The sequence below is a fragment of the Frieseomelitta varia genome, unplaced genomic scaffold, assembly GCF_011392965.1.
Source record: "Frieseomelitta varia isolate USP_RPSP 00005682 unplaced genomic scaffold, Fvar_1.2 scaffold_699, whole genome shotgun sequence".
NCBI classification, from domain to species: Eukaryota; Metazoa; Arthropoda; class Insecta; order Hymenoptera; family Apidae; genus Frieseomelitta; species Frieseomelitta varia.
Genome location: NW_025110477.1, coordinates 135702 through 151983, shown reverse-complemented (window position 1 = coordinate 151983; position 16282 = coordinate 135702). Strand labels below are relative to the sequence as shown.

General features: G+C 30.2%; 1 protein-coding gene across 5 annotated transcripts; it reads right to left on the bottom strand.

Moving 5' to 3' along the window:
* Positions 1–1692: 1692 nt before the first annotated feature.
* Positions 1693–15104, bottom strand: LOC122535326 (protein yellow-like). Of its 5 annotated transcripts, XM_043666784.1 has the most exons (8): positions 10698–15104; positions 9456–9576; positions 9008–9380; positions 4442–4769; positions 3795–4207; positions 3460–3637; positions 2903–3114; positions 1693–2534 (listed from the first exon to the last, which is right to left on the bottom strand). In XM_043666784.1, exons 4-8 carry the CDS (start codon positions 4713–4715, stop codon positions 2229–2231), a joined length of 1383 nt encoding a protein of 460 aa, XP_043522719.1. In that variant the 5' UTR covers positions 4716–4769; positions 9008–9380; positions 9456–9576; positions 10698–15104; the 3' UTR covers positions 1693–2228. The 5 variants fall into 5 exon arrangements, with proteins under 5 accessions (XP_043522719.1, XP_043522718.1, XP_043522720.1 ...); XM_043666783.1 differs by lacking the exons at positions 9008–9380; positions 9456–9576; positions 10698–15104 and adding an exon at positions 7000–7350; XM_043666785.1 differs by lacking the exons at positions 9008–9380; positions 9456–9576; positions 10698–15104 and adding an exon at positions 7062–7350 and having other exon boundaries at positions 4442–4770.
* Positions 15105–16282: the final 1178 nt, after the last annotated feature.

Genomic DNA, 16282 nt, shown 5'->3' with positions numbered 1-16282 from the left:
ATTTAAAAAAAAAATAAAAATCACACATTTCATGAAAAATTGTTAATACTTTAAACTGAAACATGAGAAATTTTATTATATTACACAGTAGAATTATTATTTTAGCCATTAAATATGTACATTCTTAATAAATTACTGTTGAATTTAGTATTGGAATTGTTAAGAATTACGCACTATATAAAGTTAAAGAATCAACAATCAAATGAGTAGAAAATGTTACAATAAAAGTAAAATCATATTACATATATGATAATAAGTTAATCATATCAAGGTCACAATATTTGCATTGGTTAGAATTGAAATTGAATTTTGGTATAAAATTATAAATAATTTCCATCATAGTATGTTCTGTTTAAATGTTTATATACCATTATTTCTTTAATTGTTGAAAATCATGTGTAATAATTACTTGGTTAAATTTTACTTTAGAGGACTAAAAATTATGCACTGTTTTTGACAATATGGCAGATTTCGATGACTTAAAGTTAAAAATACAAGTTTTATCTTAAAAATTCACAAGACAAAAACAAATTCAATAGTTATTAATTTAAATTTTTACCTGAGAACTTCTGAATGATACTCTGAATATTTCCTTCTTCACAGACGAGGTGTGCTTCCTTCCGCCATGTTTCCCGCTTAAAACTCGATCATGAGAAATATCGATTACGTTCGAGAATCGCAGGAAGTGTATTTCACCGTTAAGGGCGCTGTAATCTTTAATTAATTTAAACCCAGTACGATATACTCGAAATGTTAACTCGAAATAAAAAATAAAAACTCTGGCCTAAATCAAATACACAAAATTCATTTAAGAAAACAAAAATATTCATACTCCAGATAAGAAATTTTCAATACTTTAAACTGTTATAATTTTATCAAAAAAAAATTGCAGAACAATTAACTTGGTTTTACTTTGAATCGCAGTCTCTATTTTAATAATCCTGAATTTATTTCTTTCAAAGATATTTATTTTTGCATCGTGTAGCAAATGTAAATACTTTTTTTCTCGAATAATATAAACATCTCACCAAAGAAAAGTTCTATCAGATAAATCATAATCTTAAAGATTGAAATATTCCCTTTACAATGAGTCCTTAAAACTACAATATTTTTTCGCCATTTTATTTGAAATCACTTTTTCAACTGACTGTTTCGAAATGAGAATAAATTACAGGTAACATGAGGCAGGAAATTCTATCATTAACCAAAGATAAAATCTATCCTTAATTAATGATTTTATGTAATGCCATGTCTAAAATCTGTTCTTATTCAATATATATATAAATCTATATGTTTATATTTATGTTTATATTTATTTATAACAATTCTTTTTTACATCAGACATAACATTTAAATTACCACCAATTATTATTTTCTCTCTTGCAAAATTCAGTCATACATAGATAGGTACATATGCTTATATAACTCATTAATGGCGATCATCTTAATATCGTTTTGTTATCAAATAAATCTTTTAAATATAATCATTTGCATTTTTGGATGCCAATGACAAGTTTTTTTAATATAATAAAATTAATTATCTATTTTTATCATTGTATTTCCATTTTTAACATTAGCAAACTGTTAAGTACGTATCAAATTTTATATATTACATATGTAAATAGAACTAATTCCATCGATTACACATAACAAATTTGTGAGATAAGTTGTTGAAACAAATTGTTGTTTTCACTTCTAATATAGTTCCAATATAGTTCAATAATTCCATAAAGTCGCGTTGCTCGAATTAAATATTAGTTTCTCCATAATATTTGAAAAATTTGTTTGATACTAGTAATTATTTTTGAGAACATATATAATATAACTAATAATACTATGTGATCAGTCCTAGTACTTGACAAACTTCTCTTTTTAAGTACTTGTAAAAATCATTGATTAAACAAAATCTAACCGGTATTACTTCTTTCAAATAGTCATGTATAATTCAGACAAATTTAGTTGTTTAAATAACAGCTTTAAATTTAAAAATTGAGAATAATTAATTATAAATAACAGCTTTTTTAACGTTCGAAGTAATCGATTATATCATAATTCATAGAAAACTAAGAGTAACATTCTCATATTTATTGTCTAATTAGTTACCTAAACATCTCATTTCAATTGTTCCCTATTCATATAAAAACATCGACATTCTTTGAAATTCGAATTCTCGATGTTTTGAGAAACTCAATAAATTGTTATAGCCTTAATTAAAAATGAAAGACTTTTCAGATAAATGTTCTCACGAAAAGTGTTATGACAGTAATCAATATGGAAATCAGTCCAGAATTATAAACATAACCGGAATTCTGAACTGTTTTTAGACGTTTAGGATGAACGTTCTTCTGTTCTATCATAGAATCGTACGGACTGTTTGAAATTGAAGATGAATTCATCGAGCAAACGGTGCCTTTTATAGCCTTTTTAGCCGAACCCATAAAAATTCGGAAATTATAATCTTCAGGGTCCAAGCGAGAGTACATAAAAGCAGGCAAACGATCCGAGAGTATCCAAATGTTGCCATTTTGATCGATCTAAAATTAAAAGCAAAAGAATTAGAAGTTGATATCAAAAATAAAGTATAATTCAATAATAGAAAGGATAATGAAACAAATAGAATATAATATGCCGTTTTTACCTTTTACCTTTTACTATTTTTCAAGACTATATCACGTAAATATAATTTATAACTTTTAAAATTTTCATAAACATAATTAAAGAAATAGAATCTGAATACAAATCTTTTTTATTTACATATTATAATAAATAGCCTACTTCGAATATTTTATATTTGCATATTATATACATTACGTGCATTTTCTAATTTCTCATGAATGCATGAAAATTCGCAATCTAAAAAGGATGAAATTTCATTGATCTTGAAATCGAGGGAAATCTTTACCTTTAAATCGTTAGGAAAAACCATTGTAACATTATCTACATAAATAAAATCTTGTTGCTCGATCTTGAACATATTTCGAGGTTTCCAGCATGCAATAGCGTTCAAACTAGCTAATGCATAAAAAAGAACTCCAGTGTTTGGATCTAAAAAGCTCACGCTACTTTGACCATTGCGTCCACGAGATCCGAGAGCATGAAATTCATGAAAATTATCTGAAACCAACAAAAATTAATTATAATTAATTCTTTGTTGCCGAAGTATCGTCCTTAGGATGTAAAGCCGACAAAAGTCTATGAAACTCTTGAATTTTGAAGTAATTTATACATAAATATAAAATATTGACAATTTTTCTTAGCGATTTACTTTTACGCAGCTTCCTCGAATAGCAAAATAGAATCCGTTATATTAGATTCATTGTAATTTGCATTAATAAAACTTATATTCTTATTGTTAAAAGGAATATGTAGGAAATTAAAGAAGACTCTCTCTGAGACTTCATATTATGATATATTATGACATATACATATATGTCATTTAACTTAAAAATTATCATTTACCTAAAGAAGTGGCGCGTTCAGGATCTCTCAATAATTTAGTACTAACTGAATATTCCATGGTGCTGGAAAGTGGATGGAAATACATTATACTATAGCCATCGTTAGTTGATGCAAGACCCATACCGAAGAGACCATCAGTCCATTGAAATGAAATTCCCGATACATTGAATTCTTCAGCCTTAAAATCACAATTTTAAAAATTTAAAGTACAAACAACAACGTAATTTTTTTCTACTACTTATATTTTTTCAAAATTTATCTAGATTTTATTAATTGGGAAAATAGGAATTATATATCAAGTAATTTCAATTACGAATAATAAAAAAAATACTAACTTGAGGATCGGGTTGAAAGAAATGATGTTTAACGAGCCACGATTTTTCCGACTTCCACGAGTAAACTACGAGGCCAGGACCACCCAAGTCAGCCAGATAAGCAAACGTATCTTCGCAAGAATAATCTTCAACCGCGATATTTGCAAAAAGAGAATCGGGTGTTCTTTGATCTTCGGGAATAACGAATTTTCGTAGCAATCGATCGTCCCTTAGATCGTAGATGAGTAATGCTGGTGGTGCTTGCTGCTCTGGACTATCCAAAATATCGGTGAATCCTGTATCAAGAACCCAGAGTCTTTCGCAGCGATCTGCACGAATTCGAAACGTTGAAATGATCTCTGGCACACTTCCAGCTTCGTATTGATGTGCCTCCCAAGAAGGATACGGTATTAAATTGGGCGACCTACGTGTATCTGGAAATCATTATTTTACTCTTAGAAGTTCATCATATGCTTGATATGGAATAGGTAACCGGAAGCATAAGATAGATAAAATCTACGTAAGGATACGCAGGCATATACGTGAGTAGAAGGTTCTTAACCAGTGTTACGAGTATGTATAACTGTTCCACGAATAATTATGAAAGCTTGTAAGGAGTAACAAAAATGTAGTGTCTTGTATACGAGTCCATTGTCGATGATAATTACCATTTCTGTAAAAGTAATTCAAACTAGCAACGACACCACGCCTCCATCTCGGCACGGTGACGAAGATTCTGGTACTTGTGATTTCAAGGCCAAGGGGAAGATTATCCTCTTGTTTGTATCCTGGGAAGAGAAGCTCGGTATCGTTACTTGGCCATTCGTATTCAAGCTGTTTCCAGTGATAGACTACATCAAGTTTATCACTGGCAATAACCATCATCCAGAAGTGACATTGGAGTAGAACGTAGAAAAACGGTATAATCGATTTGGCTTGCATTATGATTTCCTGTTTCTATAATTAAATTGCTCCTTTGCCGCCGCAGCGTTCATGCTGCAAATTACATTACGATCGAATTAATTAATATCACATGCAAATTATTAGAATTAGAATTGCAAGTGAGAATTGTAGATGTTAAATGTAATGCGAGTATGATTCATTCCGAGTTGATTGAATCTCGGATGATAGAATTTATTTATCAATTAACATACAATATGTTTCACTCTTTTTCTGGCTAAATTTTATACATATTTGCATATGTGGCACAAGTTTCACTTGACATTACAGAATTTCTTTTCCTCTCTTTTTGAAATCAGATGTACAAATTTAGAAAGAATTAACAAATGCGATTTTATTTCTCAAAATTAAGCGTTCCACAAATTTTATAAATGGAAGACTAATTTGTAGAACAAATGCATATAATATATTGATGTTAATGCAATGATAAGACAAAGACATAAATCAGAAATCATTGTGAATAGTATTATATTATATAAGTCTTAATTACGATAAAATATTACATAAATATTAATTATATCAGATAGCTATTGATACAAAAACCAGAATCTGAAGCAATTAGAAAGCGATCGAAAATAAAAGAATAGGATTTTAGTAAAAAGATTCTATTTATTCTACTATAGAAGTTAAATTATTAATTACAAGAAATTATGGGAATATAAAATATGAAAAAAATGAAATTAGAGAATTGAATGTTCAAAACGCTATATCAAAATTATTACTACATTATTTCAAAATCTTTATGATGTATCTAATATCTCAGTAACATTTTTAAGCAAATTGTAGAATAAACTATATTCTTTCAAAAAATTTATTTGAAATTAATACTGAAGCATTTGAATCGTTAACTGTACCTAACATACATATGTATATTAGTAATAAAATTTCATTCTACGATAACGTATAACAAATATAACAGAAAAATACAGAAAAGAAATATAGTAAGCTTACTTCTATAACTAGATTTTCTTTAAATGAAACTTGAAATGAAAATATAAACACCAAGAAAGTAAGATTTCTGAATAAAATAAAAATGTGACACTAATAGACAGAACTTACATCTTTAATGCAATCATACTTTCTATCGTACGAGCCAAACAATCACATAGTAGTAAAGTGGGTCAACAAACTTGCCACAGGTACCACAAGTTAGAAAATTAACAGTTTTAGATATTTTAGAACAAACTTCTATACATTTTAGTAAAATTTACAGAAGTATAAAGGTATACCTTATTATGATTAATGTTTTATTTAAAACACAGTTTTCTTAATAATGAATTAAAAATTCAAATTAAATTAAATGGAAAAATAACAATCAAATAAAGAGGAGAGAAATTTGCAAACGATAAATATTATAATTTTTTTCAAAATTATTCTCACTGACGAAATTTATAAACGTGCAAGCAAATTTTTCCTCAAAATACATGTTTGGTCTACTTTTCTAGTAAAAAATTATTTGACAATATTGAATGTCCAATTTAATTAAAAAATAACATCGTTTTTCGAAGAATATTTAACATGTAAAAGAAAACTGTAAATTTAAAATATTTTTTTGCATTTTTAATCATTTTTTCACCCAAAAAAGCTGAAATTTTCGAACTGTGCCATTAATTTCAACATCTTACGTAAATGAAATTGTAATTTACATATTTCCAAAAGAATATATTTTCAAAAAAATAATCGTTTAGATAATTCAAAACTATCATGAACTTAAATCGGTGATTATATCTTTTGGGCGATATTTTTTTCCTATATCTTTGAACAATTATTTAATTTCGATTTTAAAACCTTTAATCGGCATGAATTTCATGACAATTTTTTCAAAGTATTATATTTATACTATACAAATTATTCCACTAAGAATCGCAGTAGCAAATGATTGAAAATGTATTTAAATCGCTAATTAATTTCTTACGCAAGTACTCGATTATACTCGCGCAATGTTTAACGTTGAAACATGCTTTTTTTATGAATCTCATAAGAAGAACTAAGCTAATGCTGAAGAACTAAGCCTGAACTAACATTATAAATATCTCAATTTCATCAAAGTTTAAAAAATCTAGTTGAAAGATATAATGATAAAAAAAAAAAAATCATTGCACAAATCCTTGGAACTTCCTTCCATAGTCTCAATATTAAAAAGCAGAATTTGATAATACAAATATTGGATGAAGAGAATTGCAACTGAGATGTTGCGTTAACGCAACCTTGGTCCTCAATGATTTAACTGTACTTGGAACAGACGTGTCAATTGCTTTCCCAAAACTAACGCAAAGTATCCTAAATCGAGCACTCGTCTTTCGGTCAAACACGTTACTTGTTCACTCTGTTTATTTACCGTTTATCCTGGCGCTCCAGATGAAAGAAAATCGCGACAGACTGAAGCACGTCGTCAAAATTGTACTATCGCGTCGGGAACACGCGACAAACTAACAGAATTCGTCCGGTAAATGGAAGAGACGCTCTCCCACAGTACCGTTTCGATACCGTTCAAGGCGAGTACTGATTCGCTCGACAAACTTGTTAAAATACCACGATTCATCGTTCTCCGCTAATCCATTACGTTGTTATGTAGCGAAAAGGAACGATGGACCGACTATAGTAAAATATACGGGGATCGTTCATTGTTTTACGACGATGAGAGAAAATAGTGCAAGTTTGCAAATTGAAAAGCGTATATTAGTGGTGAATGCACATATATATATATATAAACATATTTCTTGTATTTTATACATTTTTGTATATTATGTATTAATATTATGTATCTTTTATGTTAAATTTCCCAGGATTCTGTAGCTTTAGGTAGTAGTTTAGATTTTTCAAACCCATCGATTCCATTATTAATTATATTAAAAAAGAAATTTCTCACGTATTAAATATCTTTAATAAAAAAAGAATTTATGCTAAAAACAAAAGGATTTATTTTAAATACATTATCCGAAATATCTTCGAGTAATTTTAATCTCAGTGTAAAAAGAAAATTTCTTAATCCTATTGCACAAATTGCAAAACGTCTTATCTTCTCAAACAACAAATTGCACTAACTCAAGTATAGAATTATTGCAACTTAAATTTTGGAATTAAATAATCGTAAAACTATCTCAATTTTTTCAAAAAAAAATAAAATTAAGACTTTTTTTAAAAAGACAGAAACTCTTTCTCAAGATATTTTCGATACACGTAAAAGAATATTCCTTCAAAATTGACTTCAACAGGTAGCAATAATTGAAACGTAACGAAACGATGATATCTTTTCTAAACGTATCTGTTAATTAAAAACAGTTACATAAATAAATGGAGAAATTTGAGAAATAAAGGAAGATACTGCTAAACAGACAAATCCTGTATCGCGTCTGCCTACAACAATATGAAAACATTACGAAAGCGGAGAAAAAATACGACATGGAAAGATTTCTCACAGATGATGAACAAAAGAGGGGAAAAAAAGGCACATAATATAAAATGAAACACCAAGTGTGAAAGAAAACTTAATTGTAAACTGATTTATCGCCAAGTTAGTTCACTTCCCTTGACGTAAATTCCAAGTGAAAGTTCTTAGAACGGTTGAACTCAAGATTGTATGCAAAGCATCTTCGTAGACAATTGCTCTTCTCCGTGAGACTTCTCTGTTATTTCTGTTTTGATCAAACATCGATTAACGTACCCACCACGCAATGTTTTATCATGTGTTTCGTAATTACGCTGATCAACTTCTACAATTTTATAAGTGTATCTTTTAATCCGACAATGATAATAATAATAAACGAACGAATTTTTCTCAACAAACGATGAAATTATTTCACCAAGCAAAATAATTTTCTATTTTACAAATTAATTTTATATTTGTCTCTAATAATTTTAAATTCTATCATGTAGATATTGTCAACTGTGTCAGAAATATAAAATTTCTTACAATGTCTCACGCATACAAATCCAAAAATGGTAACAATAGAATATAAAGGAGGAAATTTGTTTAGAAAGCCTAAAGGAATCCTTTGAACTCACAAATCTGATAACATTAAATTAAAGTTATTTTAAATAAATGATCCTCAAAATTTTATTTATTCTAAGGTCCTTTACTGTATGCGACAAGCAGTGCGCATAAGAAAGAATAAATTAAATACGCCTCGTGATTTAGAAATTTATGTGACAAGTCAAAACTTAAGGGTCAAAAATTAATGATCAAAATTAACTTTAACTTTAACTCTTTTGTCTGATCGATATTTGCAAAACAAAGATTTTCGTAAAATAAACGTTTCTATTAAATTACTTACTGATAAAAATTGGTAAAAATTTCGGTGATTAAAGAATTCATTGTAGTTGCAACCGTGGCTGCTGCAACATTCATTTTTATAGCCTTTGAAATAATGCACTCGCTCTCTAATGCCGGTGCTCGATTCCTCTTAACAGGTTTGACTAGGCATCGTGTTGAACGAACTGTTGCGCGATTTCGAGGTCGATTGGATACACTATATTATACAGTTTGCTTTCACTTTCGCGATCACTTGCAACGTACATGGTTTTACATGACAACACCAAATATGCATTATGCCCTTTTAATGCCAGCAATGACAATAATTTTTCAATACCATTCTTCTGATCTCTTGCAATCGTTTTTTTTTTTCTTTCGTTATATTTGTCATTTTTCTAGAAAGAATTATCCAATTTTTACAATATATAGCGTAACTTTGGCAAATCATTTTTAATAAAAGATATATTTACTATCTTAATTACTAATTATTTTTATGTTCCAAAACCAGAAGAAGAAGAGCTCTCGAGGGTTCATAATACTGTCAACTTCGATTACTTTTCTGTCCAAAAGAACTCGCAAATTTTACTGAAACTAAAACATGAATGAAATTAACTGAAACGTATACTCTTAATATAATGATTGAATAACTTAATCTCCGAATAAGTAGAATGCGGATATTTATGCAAATTCATATTTTTATACGAAATAGTTAAAAAAACAGAACACAGACATGATATTACACTTGCACATTATGTGCAGTCTATGCCTTTTTGCAATATCAAATTTTCCATAGCATAAAAATCCACAATCTATTCCTAAGTTACTCGCTATATGAAACGATTGGTTTCTAAAGACGTACAATACTGCAATCGTTTCTTGTTACTTTGCTTTTTTATCGAGATATGAAGGCCGCCTAATATTTCTTTTTCGATTCGAATAATAACCAAGATATTTAAATTAATCATTTTATACCAGGAAATACTCTCACAATCAGTCAACGTAACTGTAACAGAAACACACAGAACTATGTTTGTTACAGCAGAACACATTTGTAATAGAATTTTTACTGGATGTTAAACATCATCTCACAATCATTTCAGTTCAGTTGTGCAAAGTAAAAGTAATATTGTAGAAAATGCTGTGTTTATTATAATAGTGAAAATACGATATAATAATAGTTTATGATGCGTGCGATGAAAATACGAAAGCGAAAATATTGTACCAAGTACTCCGATCTAGAGAGTGAGAAAAAGAGAAAAAGGAAAGTCATATTAAACATTTTTAAGACTCCGTTTATTTCTTCTGGAAAAGAAACTAAAAATTGAAATTCATCGCACGTGAGATTGTATTGCTAGCCCATGTGTCGCAGTTGAAAAAATTCTGTATTCGTTCATAATCTAACTGTAACTACATTAATTACAACATACATTTGTAACATACACATACTGTATTCATTCGAATACATTTCATATAATATTTTTTTATGTAAAATTCGATACTCTATTCAAATTCGAATTCAAGATATTAGGCACTCGATTTAGAAAAACTGAAAAATCAATAAAAGAACAAAGTAACAATAAAACGATGACACAATTGTGTTGAAACCTCTCCTCTGAAAACCATGCAGTTTCTGCTTGGAATATTTTTTTCGTACAGCCAATAACTGACAAATTATTTGATTATCGATTATTTCGTCATATTATAAGACTCACCTTACATATATGCAAAATAGCGACGAAGATAGTTGGACAAGATTTTCAGCAAAATATAAATAGAACATCAAGTGCTTAGAATAGTAAGTTAAGGCTGAAAAGTTCAAGTTCTTTGAACTAACAACTACTCGTTTTCCTTTGCCGTTGACTTCCATATTCATAGAATACCCCCGGTGTGCTGATTTACCCGCTGGTTTGCTTGCACAATGCAAATATATCCATACGAGTATATGTATGTGTGCACAGCAGTGCTCGGCGACTATTATTTCATAAAAGAAAAAGAAAAAAAAGTGATTTTGATTGTTTGAAGCTGCAACCCTTTAAGGTAAGACATTGGTTACTCGAGTATCGTAAAAGAAAAAGAACACGTTAACGCGATTAAGATCATCGACTTCTTGCTCCGTCTCGGTGTATCATTATACATGTGAAAGACAATTGAAACTGACATAATAATTCTAAAAACAATTTAGAAAGTTTGTTTCCTCAACGAACAGTACGAAAAGTACGATGATCTGAGTCGTGATACCGTGCGATCACTGTGCTATCAAACAATTATCATTTATTGATTGTTTTAACGAGATACAGGTGTACGTATCACCTATTCCTCTCTATTTTTTCCTTCGACAATAATTGTCCATTCTACTCAGGCGCAGTCAGCTGAAAACAACAATGCTGTAGAAGAGTAGAGACTACTGCTAATTTCTGTAAGCGGTCCGTGCAGGAATAAAGTGCAACCTAAAATTCGATCTCGACACGTTTTGCGTGTCGTACAAATCGTACAGTGATGAACAAATTTCAAAGTAAATTTTAATAAAGACAGACAGAATATTTAATAAAGACATTGGAAGAACTGAATTAACTGAATCGCAGATTTAATCTAATCCCTTATCGAATTACGATTCAACTGAATTTCGTATTCGCGTATAAGAAAGATCAATACGCTGTTGTCACCTGTGTCCATCAAATCAAACAATACGATAGTCTACTTAATGAAAAGACAAAGTGAGGAAAAAAAAACGATAAATAATATTACACACAGGAAAATATAAGAAAATTGTATCGTGATGAAGTGAAAAATCGGTAATTCTAATATCGTTTTAAAGGTAGCACTTAATTTCCGATGCTTCGAGCCGCTCTATAAAGAGATTAGAATGACAAAGAGCCACCGTGTTACCGGTTTCTTCGAGCAAAGCGATCCCCACGAGCGAATCGTGCATCCGCTGTCACCAAGTGGAAAGACATTATTAGCGTAAAAAGGAACAGGATAATGAAGGGTTCTTGCGCAACGTAAGATACAGATGTATCGATACACACAGAGCCAGCTAAGCATTCTACGAACGATCGAACTGTCGAACGAGAAAAAAGACAGACTGATTGACTTTTATACCGTTTCGAACAATATTTGGAACGTCCCAGCATGTACTATATCAAATTATTACATTACGAATGTAACAGATCGGTACAATCCTAAAAGCAACTTGACAAAATTAATAAATATTGAAAAAATAGCGATAGTGATAGTGATAGTAATAGTAATAGTAATAGTGATAGTAGTAGCGATAGTAATAGTAATAAAAACAACAGAAGTAAATAAAACAAAACGAGAATCACCAAAGAGAAAGTGATCTTAATAAACACGAGAATTTTCTCGTTCCAACATTTCGAACGATCGAGTCAGTTAACACGATTTACCCACGACTCATTATCCATTACGATTGATATTGTTTCTCGGTCCAGCCACGCGTCCACGCAGCCAAGGTCATGATTCATAGTTCCCAATCTATTTTATCTCTAATTACTATTACAAATCGAACGTTACTCTCGATCAAGTTCAGATTTAGAACGACACGATCCGCGTAACGCGTATGGCATTATAACTAACGACTCGAACGGCAAAATATTGAAAAACATACGCGAACATGTATTTCGAAAGTGTAATTAATATATAGTTGGGAATAAAACAAGTACCTCGACTTCAGGACGGTAGGTCCAAACAATCGCCTGCCTTCAGGCAAGGGACCGATAAGGTCCAACAGCGGTCAGAGCTGTGATTGGTTGAAACAATATGTGGCTGTCGCCCGCCATTCTGGGACAAAATTTATTAATGTGCTTTCTCTATCATTTTCAACTGGAACAATAAAAAAGAAAGAAAAGAAAAGAACAAAATCAACTACACTGAACAGTTTCATTCAGTACCGTACACGTAGCACGATAATATAAAAATCATGTTCATTGAAAGGAATAATGTACATATGTATTACCTTCCGCTCTAGTTAAAAGTTAAAAAGAGGAGATAGTTCCCAGAACGACAGACTATGCCTAATCTTTCGAACTTTCCACAGAACGTCTTTATTCGGAACAAGTTGATAATGTGACACTCAATAAATAACAGAACTTCTACATGTCCAATTCTGTCGTCAGATTGTCCTGCCGAATCTCGCGAGAATCAGAACGAAAGGAAAGCGCGCAGTCGAGAAACAATGTCTATGCGCGTATAAAGTTAAATACACATAGCCCCGAGTGACGAGAAGCGACTTCTCGAGGCTGACCGAATGTTTTCCAGTGTCAACAGTGAATTCTATCAGCCTTAAATAGTGAAAAGTAGACACGGTTGCACGAATCACCTCTGATTCCGATGAAACGACAGCAGAGCGGAAAGACACGATTCGGAAAGACAACCCCTGAAAATGAAGTATATTCATAACGATACGTAGTTCATTTAGGTACGTACACGTGTTGTACGGGCGCGGTAATGCTGTTTCATAATTTTTTTCTCGTTAGAAGTAACGATAGAAGTCGAGAGAAAGAATAGACAAACAGGGTGCCTACTGAGGTGGTGAACCTTCAGGAAGTGAAAAAAAGAAATTTAGGCGAATTCGTATTTTCACAGTCACACCAGCTGAGTTACAATCAATTTTATACAATAATTTATATAATCTCTATTAACGTCAACATACAGTAAGGAGACAATATCTCTCTCATGGCTATAGTTTGCAGCCTCCTCTTGCACCGTCTTCGCCACACTTTCGCAATAAGTTTACGTGCCCGATTTCCGTTTCTCTGAAAGCATGAAACGTATGAAAAGTTCAAGCTTTGGCGATTAAAACCACCGTGGATAAAGATCCAATCACCGTCAACCTACGATACTAAATTAATTCCAAAAAATATCGTAGTTTTTCTTTTCGTCTCGTAATTTATCGCAAGTGATTTGTTGTTATAAAGATTTCGATGTATTAACTTAAGTATATATATGTGTATATATGTATGTCTACTGTGAGATAGTTTTGCGTAGAAAACATGGTTTCGTTTTTCCTATCAATAGACACCCTGAAGAAATAATAAAATGATAAAAAAAAAAAAAAGAAAATGATAATAGTACTAATAATAATAATGTGGAAGAAAGAAAGAGAGGAGAAATAGGAATCTTTCCGATGAATCGATTCGAGTGTTATCCGATCGTAAAGTCTATCGTTTGGAACGAAACACAACTATGATAATACTTATACTTGTCGAATCACTGAAATCTATTTCTGTACACGTATATATAAAGAACATTTGCGAAATGTCTATATATGTACTCGACGATCGGAACATTGGTAATTTGGCATAAGATAAAGTAAAGAATAAACGGCGTGAGTCGAGTGTAGAGAGAGCTGATTCGGTTTTTTTTTCTTTTTTTTTTTTTTTTTTTGAGCACCCTCCGTACTTACCACTCACTCATGCGTCGCCAACACGTTCCTTGTAAAGGAAGAGGGCTTCACAGATCGAATCGATCACTTCTATTTCGTATAATGATCGACATGATACTTCGTATCATGATTGATACAATCATTTAAATAATTTTTACAAACTTTGAATAACTTAACTGAAATTGCGAAGACCTCAATGGAAATAATCATTCTGCTCGCTAACTACAAATTACTGGATACGTTAGCGAGTCAGTTATAATGTTATTCCAAATGAAATCAATACGACAGAAGCAAATATTTCATATCTGACCATCGCCTATCTAGCACCTCATTTTTTTCTCAACATCCAAATCACAATGTAATAACATTTTATTACCTTAATTAAACGTAAATTATTACTGATTCGATATTTGAAAGTGATATCGTAAAGACCATCAAAATGCATTTCAATTAAAATATTTATTTACGCAAGGTTCCATATAGAAAAGGATCGAAAATATTTTCTGTAATATTCGATTTTACAGAAAATCGACAGTACGATCGGAGAAGAGATGATTCTACGTAAAAGAATAAATCGAAAATAAAAAATAAAATTTTTTGAATTTAATAGCGTTAAACATTGTTAAAATGACTAATTGAGAATTAGTTTTAATCTATCTAACAATTTTTGCAAGAAAGTAAACGAAAACGTAAGTATAGGAAATTTTGTTTAAGTGCAAAACTACAGATATATATATATATATATATATATATATATATATATATATATATATAATTATAATATATATGTTATATTATTATATAAATTATATTATATTAATATTATATATATATAACCTAAACTAATATAAATCTAACCTAACCTAAACAGTAACTTCTAATCTAAACCTAACCTAAAGTGTTTGTATTCTAGTAATGATAAAATAACGTTAAAAATATACTGTCTTTTAATTTTATAATAATGATAAAATAGTGTTAAGAAGGTACTGTCAAATTAAATAACTTATGTATATATAATATTATCATATAAATTATAATATAACCTAAACTAATATAAATCTAACCTAAACAGTAACTTCTAATCTAAACCTAACCTAAAATGTTTGTATCATAATAACGATAAAATAACTTTAAAAAGATACTGTCTTTTAATTTTATAATAATGATAAAATAGTGTTAAGAAGGTACTGTCAAATTAAATCACTTATGTATATATAATATTATCATATAAATTATAATATAACCTAAACTAATATAAATCTAACCTAAACAGTAACTTCTAATCTAAACCTAACCTAAAATGTTTGTATCATAATAATGATAAAATAACTTTAAAAAGATACTGTCTTTTAATTTTATAATAATGATAAAATAGTGTTAAGAAGGTACTGTCAAATTAAATCACTTATGTATATATAATATTATCATATAAATTATAATATAACCTAAACTAATATAAATCTAACCTAAACAGTAACTTGTAATCTAAACCTAACCTAAAATGTTTGTATCATAATAATGATAAAATAACTTTAAAAAGATACTGTCTTTCAATTTTATAATAATGATAAAATAGTGTTAAGGAGATACTGTTAAATTAAATAAATTTTATATATATATATAATAAATTTGATATACCAAGTTTTACATATAAATTTTGCCTCCAGACAAGTCATATATTACACAGCCATAAGAGGGGAGAAAAGTCCTAGTTGGTGCGAACTCTGGCCGAGGAAATGCCCGAGCGCAAAGGTGGATATCGCATTATATCCACGTTTTGTAACCGGTGGCCGCGTAAACTGGCGAGTTGGTTCAACGTTGATCGCAGCGACAGCCGCGAGGGATATTTTTAGCGTGTTTGCAGGAGGTCGTAAGAGAGACGGTCGTGCTCGCCAC